Here is a 19827-nt window from a genome sequence, read left to right as displayed (position 1 = left end):
GCCCGGCGGCGCGGGGGGAAGCGGGGCGCTTCGGCGGGGATCGCGTCGTTGCTGGGCGCTCGCTCGCGCCCGCGGTTCAGGTGTTCGGCGACAGGCGCCCAAATGCKGGGAGGTCGGAGAGGTGCCGTTCAGGGCTCACCGGCCTGGCTTTGCCTAGGCAAGATGGAAACTGGTGTAAGCTCGGCTGTAGATAGGGCAGTCAAAGCCGGTTTTATAAATTAAGCCGTTGACTTGTTTAATAGTTTCATTTCTCCCCTCAGTTTAGAGTTACAGTGTCTGTGTTGGCGTGTTGTCTCTCTGGGAGGCCTGTCCTTTTGCTCCTCAAACTCTTTGACAGAATGGAAGCGCCTACTATCAGGCACTGCTTTTTCCTTACTATTCAGGATTAATTGCCCTTTATTAATTTTACCTTATTGCTCTTGGTTATAACCCTAAAAGAAATAATAAAAAAAAAMCACATTTATCTCTTTCTATTGCAGTAAATGATGTCAGATTCTTTCTTTTCCACAACTAAACTTCATTTGCTGCATAGCAAAGTTGCACATTTGCGTCTCTGAGCCTCTTGTCCCAAACYCATCACCCCAGTTCTCACTTCAGTCTTCTCAGCTTGCTCTGAATCTTTTCAGAGAAACTCTGAAGACAGTTTCTCATGTCTTTACACCTGATCTGCCTTTTTACCCTGTGATCGTTATTTGTTGACATTTTACTCAAAGAAGGAACATTCCATTTGGACTTCAGATTCTTGTTCTTTTTTTTCACAGCTGAAGGAGTATCAGCAGAAGAATAGCCCTGGAGCAACTGCGGGAGCCAAGAAAAAAAGAAAAACTAAAGAAGGAAGTAGACCCGAGACTCCCACAAATGATGACCGACAGTCTCCAGAGAACGTGAGTATTTCACTCTTTCTCCCAAATCATTTGCCACCTTCTTGTTCTTTGGTTTCCCAAACAACCTGACTACAGCTGGAGGAGGGTTTTGCTAGCATAACGTATGGATGGTTTAGATGCTGGTATTACCAGTTTATGAAGTGAGCTGCAATGGTTAGTGACTAAAATCACTTGAAGGTGCATGCTAGAGTCAGGGTTTACGGTGAAGCAGTGTTTGATCGTACAAGGATACAGTGCAACCCTGGCTATGTCCAGAGCTGTTGTTCTGAGGTGTATCCTCCTAATGAGCTGGAGGGTGCCAGCTGCTGTGGCTACCTTTGGTTGGTATTTTCTCTCTGTCCTTTTCTGAGTCGTTTCTCTTTCCACTTTTCTTTCACCTCTTTTAGATTCAGAACATTCTGAAGGTGCTGGTGTCAGACCTTAACCGCTCCAATGGGGTAGCCATACCCTCATTGGACAAGAGGAAGGTGAGGCAGTGCTCCGCGTCCCTCTCGGTGACTTGCTCTCCCTGCTGCATGCTTCYGATTCTGTTCAAACCGACTTGGATTTTCGGGTGGAGCCTTGTTCTGACGCATCTGCTGTCAGTTGCTTGAGTTTTGTTGCCGTTTTCATTAACATGGAGCTGTTTCTTAACATGCCTTTCCATTGTTTGTGAGTGTGTGTTTCCTTCTGGTTTGTGTCAAACTTTACATGCAAAGAAGTGAACCTTGTCCAGAACTTTTCCTTGAGACAGTCAAGCTTTGGGAAATACCAGGAACTTGGTGTGAGGCAGTGAACAATGAGTGACTGCCTTTACTATGTAACGCGTTTCCAACAAGTTGTAGCAAAGGGGCATAAAAACCTGTCTGGCACTAGGAAAAGGTAGTGTTTTCTCAGTCTCTAATTCTCCTGTTTTGGGTGTCACTGCTCTATTTCCCAGTGCCTTGTTTCTGAAGGGCATGTTTCTGCTCATCTGCTAATGAAGGAGCTGCCGTGAGTAACCTATGTAGTTATTCCAGCCAACACATTTTATGAGGGGTGATGAAACTTGCCCAGGTGATGCACATTCTGGCAAGTACTATGATTTTAAATATGTTTAGGCAGGAAGTCAGATATTTCAAGTCAACCATTTATGGCCTTCAGTGTCTTCATGTTCCCTAGCCCCTGAAGATGAAAGGGAAGGAAATACTCCACTAAGCAATAAAGATATGTTCAGGAGCAAACTTGCAACAACCAACCTTTTCTTTTATTTTAGATAATCAGTTTACTTAAACAAACCTAAAATTGTGATAGAAACTCAGGAAAGTCAAATTTTATAGCCCAGAATTTTCTTCCAATTTTGTTGTACTAAAGCTTCGCTTTCCATTTTCACTTGGGTGCACCATCATTTTGATTGCATATTTCTCCACCCTCATTTTTGAGTCTAGTTGTCACAAAATAAACCTTTTATTGTATTTACTGCATATCCACTTCTCTCCAGCAATAAATTTAGCTATAGTAATCACCAGAAGCATTAGATGGTTGCAGGTGAGGATGGCTGTTCCAGTGCTGCTGCTGAGATGGCACTTAGTCTTGAAACGAAGGCCTAACTGTGTCTACAGTTTTAGTTCTGTTCTGAAAATGGAGAACATATTACTTCTATTCATCCTTGTTTTCCAAGGTTTTTTTTTCTCAGCTTCCTCAACATGGAGAAATATATTTGGATCTGATTCGCTATTACAGATGTTCTTTTATCTTGGGATTTGTGGATTATTGTTTGTGCAGTTTTAAGAATAACTTGAAAACTGATTTTTAATTGCCATCTGTAATGAAAGAGTGGCTTTCTCTTTCCAGTTATCATCTTTGAAAAAATCCTGAGTCAGGGAAATGCTGTACGGAAGCTCACTTGATGCTMACAGGGCAGAAAAGCTGATTGTTAGCATCTGAGCCAGCGCTGCCATTGGTGTCTTAACGTGAGGCAGACCCCTCCTGTCTCATCCACTTCAGCTTTCTGGCCATGAAACACAGAAAACTGGACAAAATAGGAGCCTTTGTGCAAAAAGAAATGGATCCTACTAGGTGCTAGGCAAGGCAGAATTAATAAATTTTTATTCTACATTATTAGAACTTCACAATGCATAATTTCCAAATAAGTATTTTGCTTCTCACTCTTTCTGTCTCCAACAGAGACTCCAACAATTTAGTTGTTCAATTTCTTTTTTTTTATTTCAAAACTTTTTATTTTGGGGGCAGAAGGAAGGCGTTCTTGTGGCTAAGGTGTTATTGGTTGTTGCATTTTGAAGCATTAAGTAAAAAGAATGTCCTAGTCAGGAAAAACTAAGGAAATGTTTTTGAGATATATTGGGGAAGATATTCCTTCTGCCTGTCTGGTGTTCTCTATTGGCAAGTTTGTGAACCAGAAGAGGTGAAGTAGCCTGAAGCTGGAAGAAGTCAGGGAGTTCCTGACCTTCTTATCAGCACCTAGCATATGTTGCTCTGTGAGAGCACAAGTATCTGTCCTGCTAAAAAGAATATAAAAAATCCATTTGTTTCCCTCTGCAATCTTCCAGCTCACTGCTTTCATTAAATCTGTCCTGTTACTGTATTCTCCTGCTGTTTGATTCATAAATGAAGCGCTGAGCAAGCACACAGGGAATACCAGGATCCTCCCCTGTCCTTCCAAGTAGTCATGAAGGAGGGGGAGGAGAGAGAGAGAGAGATTTTTAGTTTCCTGTGAACTGTCAAGGAAGCGACTGAAATAAGAGGAAACTGTCTGAGATRGAATTGCAGCGAGCGGCAGTATATTTGTGGGGTTGAATATTGATAGTAGCTTATCTCATTTGCTTTGTAGTGTCGTAAAATGATGACTTACTAGAGCTAGATGGTCAAATATAACAAATAGCCATAAAGTACTAGAATACTGCTCTGGGCCTTTATGGGTCTCTCTGATGTTGTTCAAGACAGATGAGAAACTGCCCGGTTCACCGTGGCCTGGTAGAGTCGTCATCAGATGCTACTGATCCTCCCACAAAGGCTGGATGAGAGCTGTGCAGAAATCATTTTTGGGCCTCTCTCTTTTTAGATTCTTTTAGTCGTGGCATTCATAGGTCCGACAGGGCCATAGGCACCTGCTTCCAGCCATGCTGAATTTGGCCTGTTCGTAAATCCCTGGTCCTAATTTTGTGGTTCCAAGCATGCCACGAGCTTTACTGAGTTTGAGGCAGAGCATCTGAGTCTGACTAACCCAGTTTTTAAGTGGTCACTAACCTGTTCTTTTTTCCATCTTAATTTGCATATAGTGATCAGTGTTTTCCCCAGAGACATCTTGAAGGTGGTGCTTTTCAAAGCACAGTGACTATATCTGGCTTTGCCCTTCTTCAGTTTTTGGCAGATCCTTTCTAATAAATCTAGCGTGCGTGCTTAGAGTTGGGTGATGTTCCTGCCCCGTGTTAAGGAAGTGAATTTGATTACGGGACACCGGTCGTTCAGACTGGTTCTAATAGGGCTTATGGGACTGAGAGAATAGGGGACAATGTTTGTTATTCATGGGTTGATGCGTTCACCTCTTTGCTCTGGGAAGAACACAGATTAATTTCCACATGTTTCTAAACGATCGATTGTTCGCTTTTGTCTGGTTTTCCCAGGGAGACCACAAGGTGATGGGTTCATGTGTGTTTTCATTCATTTTGCATGTAGGCTGTAATTCCTGTGATGTGTTTTGTGACAGGCATACTTTGACAGTGATGTTGCCACTTGTAATGCTGAACAGCTTGCTGCCGATGTCCCTGTGCTATCTAACAGCAACAGTCTGCCTAGTTGTGGTTCTGTTCTGCCTGCTCCTGGGAGCATGCAGCTGACACAGGTTTGTGAATATTCGCGTAGTGAATATTGCCACACTAGTTAGTGATACCACTSTTTTTGTTGAGAAAGTCTTCATAAATACGACAAGACTAGCACAGAAGTTTCCTTTAAAAAATACTGCATTCTTCCCTCTCCATGCACTCATCAACTGTCTATGAGAATGAAGAGGGTACTAGCAAGCACATGCCCTTGCTTTTTCCAGTGTTCCTATTTTCTGTCCTCTCTCCTATTCCATTAGCAGAAAGCATCCTTAATAAGACAGAAGGTCACCAGCTGGAGCAATTTGCATTTCCTTACGCTATTTAAAGATTCAACTGAAAATTTTCCAGCAGTGTTGATTATACTGATAAACGATAATAGCAAACCTAAAACTTGTAAGACTCAAGGCTCTTCATCATTCCAAGAAACCTGGGCTCTCAACACTAAGAAATCATGTGCAAGCAAGGACTGACTGGGTGGTTTTGAGTATTTAATTGGAAAACAGTAATTATAGGAACTGCAGAACTTGAGTCCAGGGGTACTCGAGTCTGCCTTAGTGACACATTCACAGACATGACTCCCATCTTTTTTACAGGCTTGTAAATTTTTGTGTTTTGCTCCACAGATTCATGAAACTGAAGATCATAAAAATGCTTTGGATGAGAACAGGTGAGTGTCTGTGTTTGTTTAATAAACAGCTTTGCAACAGGATTCCAAAGTGTCCAGAGAGTTAAAATCATATTATTCCCTAGTGCTGTTCTGATTGGGGCAGTTCTCTGAAAGAAACTTTTATCCAAAGGAATAATTGTCTGTCTTTGTTCCCAGGTCTCTTTCATCAACAGAAAGTCTCCGCCAGTTGTCCGAACAGCTCAATGGCCTGGTTTCTCAGGTATGGCCTCATTTTGTTCCATTTGTCMTATTAATTCTTGTGATGTCTGACATGGGGCTTCGAGCAGTCAGCTCGAGAAACTCTTCTGTATAGAGGTGTCTGCAGTTGTACTATTGAACAATGAGATATTTAAGCACCGAGAAACAAAAACTCTTGTTTTAGGAATGTGAAATTTCAGCAGTAGGAAGAAAAGCAGTGTGGGATGAATGAACAGTGTGTATTCATGGAAAGATGCATTCTTGATTTAGTGGCAAAGAATCTGAAGTAAATCTGCATAATTCACCTCAGCTTGTCAAGGGAGGAGTCTGCATCTATCCTTAGCCAGAAAAGTGTGTTTTCCTTGTCTGTGTGTGGTACTTTGAAGTGAAAGGTGCTATTAGAAGTATATTTTTGGTAGTTTGTTCTAACTTAATAGTGTTGCCTTGGGAAATAAAACTGACTTATTTGACTGTTTTTTTTCTAGTCTACGTCATATGTGAATGGAGAAAGTGCTGTTTCTTCCACAAATATTAAGGAAATGGAAGTAAGTTGTCCTCAGTCCATGATTTTTTTCCCCCCTCATTTGCTACTGTTGATTGTTTATTGGGATTCTGTGATTACAGTGGTGTTAATGAGACCTAATTGAACACATAGTTCACATACGTTGCTGTCCACTGTGGACTTGTGCTGTAATGGCTGTGGTCAACAGTTGGAGACAGGTATCTGAGGTGTTTCTGGTTTGGGGGCTGGGGATAATCTGGCCTCCATGCAACTGCAGTCCTTAATTCCGATTCACTTCTATGTAGAAATGAGGCCTTAGTTGGAATGGATACAATATCTTGTCATCCTAGCTACCTCCATTGAAAATRTCTTTTTGTTTGTTTGTTTGGAGAATCTGATTGTATCAAACTGTGATAATGATTTATTCTTCTGTCTTTTGTAATTATTGCTTTTTCCTCCCCTCCTCCTCTTCTGCCCCTCCTTTTTCTCCTCCTGTCTGCATGTGCCCATCAGACACGTTACCAGGAGCTGGCAGTAGCCCTAGATTCCAGCAATCTAACTAACAAACAGCTCATTACAAAGATAGAGGAATTGGTAAGAAACAATCCAACCGACCAGTTTGTCATTGTCTTTGCTGCTCCTCCATGCTCTCTGGGTGTCTGCAAGGTTGGCAGTTCTCTGATAGTGCCACAGGGAAAGCTGCTTACGCAGCACTTTGTAAGGAACAAAAACGGGCTATGTCAGAAAGCCTGTTAAAAGGATGAAAGTCTAAAGCTACTTTTGAATGTATTAGCTCATCTAAGGAATGAGAAGCAAAGTTTTGGGTTTTTTTTCAGTTAACTGTGTTGATCTCATCATGCTTTCCCTGGATGATAAGCATCATGATTAAACAGCTATACTTTGTCTCATTCTGAATCCCTGAAATTCAAAGGATACATAATTCCGGTACTGGCAGTAGTGTGAAAACCTGTTTCTGCAGGTGGTGATGCTGTTCTAAATATATTGGCAGAGTGGGAGCAATAGGACTAGGAGAGAGCCTGGGGCTGGTTTCTGATCGTATCCTCAGCTTCCCTGCCACTATGAATGAACTGCTTTGTCCTGCAGCTTGCATGGGTTGCTGTTGCTGCTGCTGCTGCTGCTTAAAAGCCAGTTGCTTTAACACTGCAAGAAATGTTGCTAAAAGGACATGTTTCAGTCTGAAAAGAGCCTTGCTTGGTTTGAAATGCTTTTCTTCATTTTGTTCTCCCCTCAGACTATTCCTTTTCCAAAGTTCAGTGTTTTCCAATGTATCCCATGACCCCACTTGTTATGTTGTTTTATTTTGGTTTGGTTTTTCTTTTTTGTTGATCCATTCTCTTCCTTTTCCTCTTTTAGCCAGGCTGCAGAGGTACCTGGTATGGGGCATTGCCCACCCAGGGTTCTCCTTGTTTGCCTGCTTTCTGACAGGCAGATGAAGTGATCTCTTACCTGGAATTATGTAGGGCCTTTGCTGCGTTTGTGGTCTTGCCTTTGCTTTTCCTGGTTATTTGTTTTGCACTGGCATTGCTAGGATCAAAGCCTCTAACTCATTACCCTTCCATCGGAGGTCATGTTTCAAAACATGCTGAAGTAGTAGTAAAGAAACAGCTTGGCCAAAGCCCATTCTTTGGAAAGGGAGAAAAGCAGGGCTCTGAGAAACTACTGTGGTGACAACAACAGCAAACGGCAACACCCACCTCCCCAAATCAGCAGCACTCTGTCACAAATTTAGGACAGTTTGTGTGGCAGCCTGCGTAGATAGGTGCCACTTTTGTCTCCTTCACCCCATATCTCAAGATGTGCTATGTATGGTCAGTGTATCTCCAAACACGTCATCTGTAAAACTGAAAGTGGTTGGGACAGAATCATCCCCTTTCTCAGCGTTTGGCCTCAGCTTTCTTCCCCGCAGGCTTTTGCAGAGGCCTGCCAACCTAAGTGCGGCTCTGCATGCCTTCAAGGCCAGTTGCTATGTGGGAAAAAGGTCTAAGGTCTCAGCTGAAGGAAAAGACTATGATTTCTGTAATGCATTTTTGGTGATCCTAATACACCGGGATTACAATGATAAACTTTGTAGGTGTGGGAAGCAAGTTTAACTAGAGATGGTGGATGCTCAGATATAAACATACGAGGGTTTGAGTAGTAGTAGTTGGGTTAGAACTGTGGTAATGTACTGAGCAGTGAAAAACATATCTGGCATATAAAGTATATTAGTGCAGTGACCCCAAATCTATAATTTCTAATGGCTAAAACAAACTCTTTAGTATTGTCTACAGAAAGGATAATGGAATTCTGTTTGCCTTAATTAGGCATGTATCCTGCTTGGTTAAAGTGAAAATGTGTTTACTGATTTCAGCAGTATGAGAATATTTGCTCTTAATACTGATACATTATTTTTTTCCTCCTGTAGAAACAGCAGAACCAAGAAGCAATGAATCAGCTGGAGAAGGTAAAATGTGTCCCATTTTTGGATAGATACCGAAATAGATATCTACTTCTCCGAAGAGTAGAAAGCATAATGGGCTGCAACACAAGCATATGTGATCATGTCTTATGCTCGATTCTGTTTCATTTGTAGCATAGAGGTGAATATCTTGGCTTCCTGAGATAGGTCTGGCAGGTAGCTTTCTTATTTTGACAGAAGCTAGTACTTAAATGAATGCATATGCCTGGGTGGATGCAGTAGGCTGTAGTCTAAGTCCTCCCTGGTAGTTTGCATTCCAGACATTGCCACGTTTATGCTACCGTAAGGAACCTCTCGTTGCCCTATTAGGGTGGATAATTACTGAAGTAGTTCAAATAGTGAAGACTGAAGTAGATCTTTAAAAATACTAGTATCAGTTAGATGCTGGAACTACTGCCAATAAATTAGCTTTTTCTAATAGGAATTAAAATTAAAAAGGGTTCAATATTTTAAATTTTGTGTTGAATAGGCATCATTTGTTTATACAGGAAAAGAAGGAGTTTGAACAGAAATTTTCTAAAGAGCAAGCAGCACTGCGGGAACAGCTGCAGGTAAGGCAGAGTCTCCATTTCATACTTTCATCTGTTTTACCTTAATTGTTTTCTGGATTGCTGACCACTCACAGTCTTCATCCTGAAAGCCATGTGCATCCATTCTTTCGGAAGGTTGGGAGAGTCAGTCAGCCAGGCTCTGGGCTTAACTGCAGGACCTCGTTACCTTTAGTGAATTACCCTTATGTGGCAACAATAGTCTTGTAGTTTCAAGCAAAGAAGTTTTGCACTGAGCTGACTTTTCCTTTTCCAAAGGTTCATATTCAGACTATTGGAATTCTAGTTTCTGAGAAGTCTGAGTTGCAGATGGCCCTTGGGCATACTCAACAAGCTGCACGGCAGAAATCAGGTAATCATCTCTAGGCACTAACTCAAGCTGTTGGTTAAACTGTGGATTGCAAGTCACAGGCATGATAGTTGCTGGCAGCCAGCTCACAACACTTGCTGACTCCTTAATGAGCAATATTTGGCACCATGACTGCTTCTGTCATTACAGCTTCCCCCAAATCAGAGCATGTTAATCCCATTGCAGTTGAGGTTCTTTTGTGCATAACTAAAGTCCTGTCAGCCCTTTTTGGGCCGGTGACTACCCCAGACTGTTCCTTTCTCACTCTCTTCTGATTTCTTGTAAACTGTTCCCCTTTCTCTGCCCTCCCTCCCACACAGCTGTCATGTTAATGTTCATTTTACCCGAGCTTTTAATTCACAACTAAATTGGAGCAATTTATTCTATTAGAAAAAATAAACATATTGCCTACTAGTCTGCAAAGGAAGTTTCATCATCTCCCTCTGAAAGTGAGGAAGGTAGTTACAGAGAGCTTTACAGCCCAACGTTGCTAGTGAATCACCAGTAGAGTCAGGAATGGAACCAGGTCTCCTGATTTACAGAGCTCTGTGCTGCTTTCTCTGAAGTGTATAAGAGCTTGTTAACAAAGCAGAAAGTGCTGTTCAGCCAGTTCCAAAAAGCTCTTTGTGGGCTGGTCTCAACTGACTCTGCTCTGACTCGTTCAGGAGAAGCTGAAGACCTTGCTGCTCGTTTGCAGTCATCTCGCCAGAGGGTAGCGGAGCTAGAACGCACCTTATCCTCCATCTCTATGCAACAGAAACAGTCGGAGAAGGTAAGAGTCAACTCTGTTGATGCTTAACCAGCAGCTCTGCTTTTTGCTATTTGCTTATCACCACACTGCTGCGAAGCCTATAGTCCCCGCTTAGCGAAGAGGCAGAAATTAGCCTTGTTAGCAAAGCCCGCTATTCTCCATTATCAAGGCAGACTTCATTCAGTTTTCCGTGACCTCTAATCATATGGTCCAGTTGCTGTCTTCAGATCTGGCACTTCACTTCATTAGTCTTGCCAGCTCCAAACAWCAGAAGCCTAACTCAGACCTCCTCCCAGAAGGGTCACCATCAAACAGACACTTTAGTATTGATACTAATCCAGAAGTTTGCAAAAATAACCTCATGGTCAGTTAGTAGCATTACATTTGAAAAGACTGAGCAGATGAATTCCTGGCAAATTCTTCCTTTGTGCAAAGTCTGATGGGGTGCTTGGCTGCAGCGCTAACCAGCCTACTACAGCTATAGAGGAGGTTCCAAGCAAACCTGTCCTGAGGATTTTGCTCGCGTTTTAGCCTTTTCCACATTAGCTGATCTGCTAAAGGTGAAACTAGGTAATTGTTGAATGTTTTGTTTGATTCATCTCCAGATTCTAGCCAAACATCAATTTCCTTTTTTTTTTCCAGCATAATAAAGAGTTAGTGAAGGAACGAGACAACCTGAAACTGGAACTGTACAAACAGAGGTGAGTCCATTCTACATGTTACTGCAAAGGTAGTGCCAATTTCTTGTAAAGCAGTCTTCTTCAACAGATAGCATATTGGTCACCTTTTCTAGTGCACAACCGGTCCTCCTTCTGTTGAAGGGGTGTTGCAGAGATAATGGTTTCAAACTCTTCTCAGTAGTGCCACAAAACATAACAAGGGGAACTGACCGCAGGTGGTCACTTCGGAGGTTGGATATTCATGGGGGGGAAAAAAAAGTCATTAGGTGTGTAGTATGGCACTGGAACATGTTGCCCAGGGAGACTGTGGAGTCTCCATCTTTGGAAGTTTTCAAGACTTGGCTATATAGAGCTGTGGCTGACCAGATTTAGTGTTAGCAGTAGTGTTGTTTTAAGTGGGAGGTTGGATGAGATGATCTTTAGAGGTTCCTTCTAACCATCACTTCCATGATTATAGCTGCTAAGAACAACTGGATTGTAAATTTATGATATGGGCATCCGCAAACTTGTGGCGAATATAAAAAGTATTGCCACTTCAGGGTTTTTTTGTTTGTTTCTTTCTTTCTTTCAGCAAAGGTAGTGAGGAACTAAAGCAGCAGAACTCAGAACTGTCAGAGAAACTCCGCTCTCTGGTTTCTGAGAACTCAGCCATGAAGCTGGATATGGAGGATTTGCATAAGAAACTGGAAATGGCTGAACTGATGATCCAACAGGTGACCATAATACTTTTAGGATGTGGGTGTAGATTGCGCTGATCATTGTAACGCTTTGTTTCTGACAGTGGGGGTAAGACTTAACTATTTTTTTCAAGGAAGGCACAAAATTTTATGCAGACATCCTCTTAGTAAAAGGCTTTCAGTGAGGTCTGTGAGGAATAGAAAGTCTACACTCCAAGGAGTTGCAGTAGTAGACTCAAAGACATTGTGACAATGGTCTACTAAAAGAATGTTATATGATATGAGGGTGAGCAAACATACTAAGGATGAAAGTATGGTGTCTTTTCCTGTTTTCCTGCTTATATCAGTGTCCAGCCTTTTGGTTATCTAGCTGTTGTGCAGTCCCATTGAGAAACCAGTTGAGCAGGGGTGTTGTTTGAACCCCTAGCAGAGAGAGGGGAATTGGATAATGGCAACTTGAAGGTCAACTGGGGAAAGTTAAGGCAAGCAACCAGTTAGAAGGGGATGCCTGAAGCCAGCTGTAGGCGGTTCAGAGAGCAAGTTCAGTGTTAAGGTGAGCCCAAGAGGGAAAGAAATGTTCTTTTTCTTAGAGAGTGGCTTAGGTTACCCTTGAAATAAAGCCATTTGCTACTCTTCTGGGAAAAGTACTGTGTGTTAACTGAACCAGTCTTGCTACCAGTCTTGCTACCAGTCTGCTGACATATTCCAAACAGTGGCTTTAAATTCCTGATGTGTTTGACAACTTTAAGGTTGCAAGATTTTATACCATCTGATCTGTCTGTATAATACAGGCTCCAGAACTACACAAAGTGTCTGAGGCACATGGTTTGACTAAAGCATATTTTCTTTATACATAAAAAAAAAAAAAGTAAAAATGTTAAGAAGGAGCTCTCCAGTTAAGCCTGTTCTACAGAGCTAAGATCTAAGTCTTTTGATCTTTGACCTCCACATTTGTTTTTTTCCTCATTCAACTTCACTATTAGTTGGAGCACTTTTAAGAACTATATAGGTAACAACATGGATGTTACTATAAGGGAAGATGTTGCACAGAAATATTAATTCAATATATAATAAATATAAATCATATACCTATATATAACACATTGAATAATATTGTATCATATTGAATATATATAATCAGTTACTGAATATTAACATTTGCCATAACTTTTTGATTTTTGTGGGCAGTTCTCAAATCAGTCAGGGAGCCTGGATGCCAACCAACAGTTGCAGATAGCACTGGAGGAGAGGGCAAGCCTGGAAACGCAGATTGCTCAGGTAAGGGGTTGTATGGAATATGTTGATGATCCAAATCCTGACTTCTGTAAAGAAACCTGTGTGGCAGAGGGATGTAGCCTGAGCTTTGCATTAACACTGTTTTCTTCAAGCTTTAGCCATTAAACAGTCACTGATAAATTTATTTGGCTGACACAATTTTCTTTGTGTTTTTGTTTCTTTGTTTTGAACAGCTCTCGGAGTCACTTCACCAGCTGCAGGCAGAAAGAGATCAATATGTAGAGAAACTGAAGGAGGAGGGGAGCATTTGGCAGCAGCGGGTACAGCAGCTCTCGGAGCAGGTAATATCTGAGGCAGCGTCATAGCTGCATTTGATTAACACAATCAGGATGAAGTGCATCGTGAGCATTGTTTTAACTTACCACTTATGTGGCTCTGCAGGTCCACACAATGGCAGAGGAGAAGGAGAAGCATGTGACCCAAATTCGGGAGCTGGAAGCCAATGTTACAGAACTGTTGAGCAAATCAGGTAGGGCTTCTGAAATGGGGCTTCATATTGCAGAGTACCAGCAGGTTACCTGCAGGTTACCTGCATGCTATACATGAACTTCTGTGCACCAGGTACAAGTAGATCTGATGCTCTGAAATCATGAGGACAGCTGATCCTAGCAAACAACAAATGAACTATTTCAAATAATTGACCAGCAGTCTGTTTATGTCTTTAATATTAATCTGCCTATACTGTCTCTAGTATCTGACTATACTCTCAGCCTCTGTGGCCCTCTGTGTGGCCCAGGAGAYGGAGAAGTCAGAGGTATGCTCTTGCTTGGACTGTGAGGGAGTTAGCAGCACGCAGCAGGAAGCTGCACTTGGTTTGGGGATGTTTTTTCTCCTTCATTCCTCTCAATGCCCTGCTTCTTCTGCAGCAAGGACTGGATCCCGGAGCTGGTGATACATTCTGGTTCATAAAGCCATACAGGTTGTGTAACACTGTGTTACACAAGTGATCCAGCCCTTTGACTGAGCTGCTTTTGATTCCATTTCCTCAGCAGTTAAGCCCATGGATATTGAGCCTTCCTCACCGGCAGGGCCCACAGAGGCTGAGCTGAGCCTGCAGGAAGAGGTCCAGCGGCTGCAGCAAGAGAAGGAGGAACTGCATGGGCAATACCAGGCTCAGGTCCGGGACAATGAGCAGCTGAGCCACCTCAACAGGGAGCAGGAGGAGCAGCTGCTGGAGCTCGAGAAGGCTGTGCAGCGCTACAGTGAAGAGTCTGTGGACAGACAGCAGATCCTGGAGAGCATGCAGAGTGACAAGGCCACAATCAGTAGGGCTCTGAGCCAAAACCGGGACCTGAAGGAGCAGCTGGCTGAATTGCAGAATGGGTTTGTCAAACTGGTAGGTCTCTTTTGCCACCACTTCCCTTGCTGATGCACTTCTGTTAGAGTACAGATGTAAGAGCCTGGCAGAAGCATTATCCATCTTGTCCTCTGGGGCCATGGCTACTCCACCTTCTGTTATATATCTTGCGGTGCCAGGAGGTTCCCTACAATTCCTTACTCCCTCAGGTGCTCTGGCAGATGAACCAGTATCTCTGTCCAGAGCAGTTCTCCTTTTCCTTCTCCTCCCCTACCAGGCTTTTTCTTTCCCTAAATATTCCTCCTGCCTTTTTACCCTTGAAGAGACCAGTTTTCTCTTCCCTGCATTTGCTCATGAGGAAGTTCTCTCAGCAGTCTTCTTTCCTGCTACTGTCATTCTTATCCTTCTTGGAGCTGAATCATTACCCTTGCTTCTTTCCTTTCAATATAACAGCTTCCTCTTTCAGGCCCTGGCAAACTGGCCAATGGCCTGGTCACTGTTTTTCTTCAGTCCTTTCTGAGCTCCTCTTCTTGTTTTTGAATGTTTATGGCTCTACTTGGAATTTCCATACTGCCCATCTGCTTGGGAGCTGACAGGCTGTGCCATGTGCCAGGCCTCTTCCTTGGCACTGTCCCAACACTGATCCCCAGGCTCTTTGCTTGCTCTTCTCCTGTCTTCTGAACCTTTTTCGAAGTTATTTACTGCCCTGAGCAGTCAATTGATGGCCCAAGTACCACTGTTCACACTCCATAATACTACAAGGGTCTGCACCCAGTATTATCAGGAATTTTATAAAAGGTAGTATGTGTTTATGATTGTTGGGGCAATTTTCTTATATGATGCCCTTGGATTCTTGCAGACAAATGAAAACATGGAGGTTACGAGTGCCCTACAGTCAGAGCAACATGTAAAGAAGGAGCTGGCCAAGAAGCTTGGGCAGCTGCAGGAGAACCTGGGGGAGCTCAAAGAGACGGTAAGGAAGTGCAGTGGGATGGCAGGGTGGGAATGCACTGGTTTATACAAAACAGAGCTGGCAATTTACCAAACTTTGATGAAAAGATGGAAATCAGTATTGTAATGATCAAGCTGGGAGCCTTCCTCCCTCATCTGCTGTCTGATATGGGGGTCTGGCATGTGGGGGCAGATGGTGGCTGACTGCCTGGTTGGTGACTTTGGGGCGATGTTGACATTTTGGATCACGCCACATGGCTTAGCTTTTCTGACAGGAGTAAAAAAGTGGTGTCCGTTGCTAGAGCCTGGTGAGAGGAACGAGCCTCACTTCCAGTGCTGAAAAAGAACAGCACTGGGTGGCGATGTTACAGAGAGACTCTGCCACCTAGCAACATTAACTGCAGCAGGGCTGAACTTTTGATGATGGATTCATCTTGTTATGCTAGCTGGAACTGAAAACACAGGAAGCTCGGGGACTGCAGGACCAGCGGGACCAGTACTACAGCCACTTACAACAGTACACTGTGGCATACCAGCAGCTGGCTGCTGAGAAAGAGGAACTGCACAAGCAGTACTTGCTTCAGACACAGCTTATGGATCGGCTACAGCATGAGGAGGTTCAGGGGAAGGTGACTGTGGAAATGCACCTGAAGGAGCTGCAGCAGACTAAGGTAATAGCAATAAAGGGCAAGTGAAAAGACTGGAGGCTTAACTACATTGTATTCTGTAAATTATAGGTGAATGATATGTGTCTGGAGCAGAAGCACTGTTTTTTTTCTGCTGCTACCACTTGAAGATCTGGTGATTGTTTCAGTCCRGCTTGTGCAGGTTTTGGTGTAGAGCACTTTGAGTGATTTGCTGCTTTTCTTTCACAGGAAAGTCTGGAAGCTGTGGCTAAGGAAAACAAAGAGCTGCAGGCCCAGATCAGTCAGTTAGCGGCAGAGCTGGATGGCAGGATGTTGCACCGAATAGAAGGTGAGTAGCTGCAGGTGATCTCCAGAGAGTAGGTAGAGCTGGGCTCTCTGGGGTATTACTTCTTTGTTCACCTTCCTCCTTTTACAGGAGATGGAGTTGAAAGTGAAGCAATGATTGAAGAAAACCARAAATCTTCATTTGTGATCCCAGAGAACTTTGAAAGCCATGAAGAAATGGTGGGTCTTAATGGGTAGAAAAGCCTCTGTTTTTAGTTGTAAACAAATGCTTAGCAAAGCAGAGTTTGAACTGCAGAGAGGGTGCACATGGAATAAGCTGTTTACCAGCTGTGATCACTACCAGCTCAGGCACAGTAGCGAGGGAAGCGTAATGGTCCCCTGTGCATAGCAGCAAGCAACCAAGACTTCTATAGTACCCCTGAAAGGCAGGCTGGAAGTCCTGCAGTGGTTTTATTTAATTATGAAAACAACTCAGCTGGCAGAGTAGATCTCTAATTATTGTGATGTTGTTTCAAAGACATTTTGGAAATGGTGTTGAACATCTAGATTTTTCTGTAAGCAGACTCATAATATAGTTATTGTGGGAGCTCAGATTTAATCTGCAGAGAAGCAGTGATTCATACTATTCAAGAATGAGAAGAGATGCAGTAGTTGCTGCCTGGTTTAGTTCCAGGCCAGTTACTTAGTACTTTGGTTTCCTGCCCATAAATAAAATGGGGTAGATTTAGCTGTTAGTCCCAAGATGCACAATTGCTCATGCTTCACRTAGGAGAAGCCCTAAAGTGAAGACTCTGGAATTCTTTCTAGGTTGCTTTCTTGACATCTGCCATGTCCCAAGTGGAGAAGGAGCGAGAAGATATGAGACAACAGCTGGCTGCTCAGAAACAGCAATGCAGAAGCCTCCTGCAGCAAGTAGCAGCTCTTAGGCAGGAGCAGCAACATAGTGTCACACTGAGTGGAGGTAAAACTTGGTGCGGTTTGCGGACAGTGTGAATATGGAGGCACATCTTGGCCAGCTGGCTCTGGCCTCTGAAACAGAGTGAGTGCATCGTGCCCAAGGAGGAACCATAAATTGCACATCTCCTTTGCAGATTCCGCTATGGATACTGTTCCAGTGGAGGTTCACGAGGCTTTGAAAACTGCCATGGAGAAACTACAGGTGAGCGAAGACTCTCATCTCCTCTCAGTCCTACTACCCTGCCTAGCTAGACTTTAATCCAGCGTCAGCACACAAGAACAAACTGTAGGGGAATAAATAGCAAATGTTCCATAATAATGTGCTACTTCCTAAAAAGCTTATCATTGCTTGTCAAATCACTTGGAGCTGTCTGAGTATGACTGGAGTTGTGCTGACCCAGCAGAAGGTTAAAGGGCTCTTTGTTCCATCAGCCCCCTCTGCTTCCCAAAATATAGGGAGATGCTTCTTTATACCTTCTCTAGGTCACTCCTCTTCATTCCTTTTTACCACCAAATATGAGGGAAATGGAACAGGAAGCAAGATTTGTTCCTTATGCTCAGACCAATGTGAATGGAGGGTGGTGTTTATAAGGCATGTATTCCCTGTACCTGAGTAGTTCAGGTGATTGATACTGATTCTGTGTTCAGTCCCGTTTCACAGACCTGATGCGTGAGAAAGCTGATCTGAAGGAACGGCTAGAAGAGCTAGAACATCGCTGCATACAGCTGTCTGGGGAAACGGACACCATTGGTATGTTTAGGCAACACATGTACAAGCTAAAGCTTGTTCAGTGCATTATTTGTGCAACAGAAGGTCCCCAACAGCTCTTGGGGGGGAGCCCTATAACAACTAAGCAGTTCAAGTGTCCTAATTTTGCCCAGTTAGGCCAGACTTCATTCCAGGGTTGGATTTGCTGGATCCTAATGCCACAGAGTTTGTATGCTCGCTGTAAGGTCTGATATCCAAATCTCACTAACTTATTCCTTATGCTTTTCTTGTGTTCCAGGGGAATATATTGCATTATACCAGAGTCAAAGGGCTATCCTCAAACAGCGGCACCAAGAGAAAGAGGAGTACATCAGCAGGTTGGCTCAGGATAAGGAAGAGATGAAGGCAAGGAATCCGTTCTGCAGCAGTACTCCAAGTAGGGCACACAATAATAGGCAGGCCTGGGAGGACCTGCAGACTCTAAACCTTCCCTTGGTGTTCTTCAGCTAAGTTTAATTTTGAAGATGCTAATTTTGTGATAGAGGCAGGACAGTAAACTTTAAAAAGTACCTGAAGGTGGCACTTGACCAAGGGGGTTCAAGCCTACCAGGTGTCAGGAGCATCTCCTTGGAGGCTCAGAGGACRCTGCTCTATGGAGAGCTGGCCCCTGCTGTTTGCGAGGGGATCTAATCTGCCTACAGCTGAGCACAGTTGACCTGGAAAGGGCATGTGCATGTTTCATAGATTTTCCTTTACCTTGGTGCAGGTGAAGTTATTGGAGCTGCAGGACTTGGTGATGCGCCTGGTTGGGGAAAGAAATGAATGGTACAGCAAGTACGTGGCAGCTGCTCAGAACCCAGAGCTGTTAGCAAGCCGGAATGACAGTATGCTTCCAGTGGAGAGGCGCATTGAACTGAATGCTACTGATGGAGAAGGTGAGCAGTAGCCAGAACAAGTTACAAAATGGAATAACCTGAGGTTTTGGGGTCGTGTATGGATGGGAAGCATTACCTTCCTGCCTTGTCTGTGTTCCTTACAGGGTTACGGGAGGTGAGTTTATCAGATGAACCAGAACAGGAGGCTGTTCTTCAGCAGTCCAGTTTCTCCCCTATTGACAGTAAAGCTGCTCAACCAAACCAAGAGGACCCCACAGCAAAGCAAATAATGCAGCTTCTCAGAGAAATCCAGAACCCTCAGGAGAGGCTGGGCTCCCTGCCAGAAAACCCCTGCATTCCCTTCTTCTACCGTGCTGATGAGAATGATGAGGTCAAAATCATGGTGGTTTAAGTGACACTAATCTTATTTACAGCAATTTTCTATGAGCCTGTAAGGACTTAAACTGTCTTGTACTTGCCCTGTACCTCTGCCCAGTGCCCTTGGTCAGAACAGGTATCTGCTTTAAAGACCTGAAGAAAGAGGGATTGCATCAGATGGAACTCAAGCATCAGACCTCATCTTCCCTCCCTCCCCTTTCTTCTGTTACTTGGTGGGCTCGGAGTACAGGCGGACTGGAAGTGCTCACAGGAGGCAGCTGGGCCAGCACTTCCCCTGGGCCAGATGCAGGATGGGGGAAAGGGGATTCCATGACTTCTGGCAGAATTACTTGATTGCTTTTCCTGTATCATCCCCCACCCCACACCAGGACTCTGCTGCTGGCAGCCAGCTTCACAGCAGTGACTCTGTTCCATCAGTCATGACTGCAGTCAGCCTCGTTCCTTCCAAGGCTCCCAGAGTAACTTACTCTGGTAACAAACTCTTTGGATTCTAAACGGTTGTTTTTGTTGCGCACTATGTATCTTAAACTTCCCACTTTCCTCTGCAGCCTGCCTTRTGTACTGTATCTGAAACCAGCCTTGCCACTCGCAAACAGCCAAAAGATACAAGCTTCTGGCTACCTAGGCAGCACTACAGAAACATTTATTCTCATTAGCTAGGGGGAAGGGACCTAGGGTTGCCTTTTGAGTCTTTTTGGTTACTTGACAAAGCTTTATGTGGATGATCGGGAGTGGGGTGGAAATATAACTGCACTTTGAAGGATGATGTGTTTCACTTGTATGTGTCTGAAGGTTTTATTTATTAAAAATGGGAGAAATGAGTAAAAGGAAACCACTTAATAAACATGCTTTGTTTTGAGTTTCTGGACTGTGGGG

At 43.6% G+C, this 19827-nt stretch overlaps 2 protein-coding genes across 3 annotated transcripts in view; one reads left to right on the top strand and one right to left on the bottom strand.

The window, feature by feature from the left end:
* Positions 1–1520, bottom strand: part of SWI5 (SWI5 homologous recombination repair protein) — a 7063-nt gene extending 5543 nt beyond the window's left edge. Inside the window, exons 1-2 of the mRNA XM_026059777.1 lie at positions 1422–1520; positions 679–798 (exon numbers count right to left, since the gene is read on the bottom strand). Coding sequence (XP_025915562.1) covers positions 679–798; positions 1422–1520 — 219 coding nt within the window. The remainder of the gene's footprint in view (positions 1–678; positions 799–1421) is intronic.
* On the top strand, positions 766–19819 carry GOLGA2 (golgin A2). 2 transcript variants are annotated; one of them, XM_026059697.1, is made up of 27 exons: positions 766–884; positions 1271–1351; positions 4570–4704; positions 5308–5351; positions 5508–5571; positions 6035–6094; positions 6565–6645; positions 8477–8515; positions 9019–9081; positions 9337–9430; positions 10093–10199; positions 10821–10879; positions 11430–11571; positions 12724–12813; positions 13005–13112; positions 13213–13300; positions 13821–14167; positions 14988–15101; positions 15526–15750; positions 15955–16054; positions 16142–16230; positions 16819–16972; positions 17103–17170; positions 17617–17719; positions 17976–18082; positions 18444–18612; positions 18717–19819. In XM_026059697.1, exons 3-27 carry the CDS (start codon positions 4690–4692, stop codon positions 18962–18964), a joined length of 2778 nt encoding a protein of 925 aa, XP_025915482.1. In that variant the 5' UTR covers positions 766–884; positions 1271–1351; positions 4570–4689; the 3' UTR covers positions 18965–19819. The 2 variants fall into 2 exon arrangements, with proteins under 2 accessions (XP_025915482.1, XP_025915483.1); XM_026059698.1 differs by lacking the exon at positions 1271–1351.
* Positions 19820–19827: the final 8 nt, after the last annotated feature.

Source organism: Apteryx rowi, unplaced genomic scaffold, assembly GCF_003343035.1.
Source record: "Apteryx rowi isolate R43461 unplaced genomic scaffold, aptRow1 scaffold_16, whole genome shotgun sequence".
NCBI classification, from domain to species: Eukaryota; Metazoa; Chordata; class Aves; order Apterygiformes; family Apterygidae; genus Apteryx; species Apteryx rowi.
Note: the sequence above shows the minus strand (reverse complement) of the source record. Positions and strands in the feature narration are given on the sequence as shown.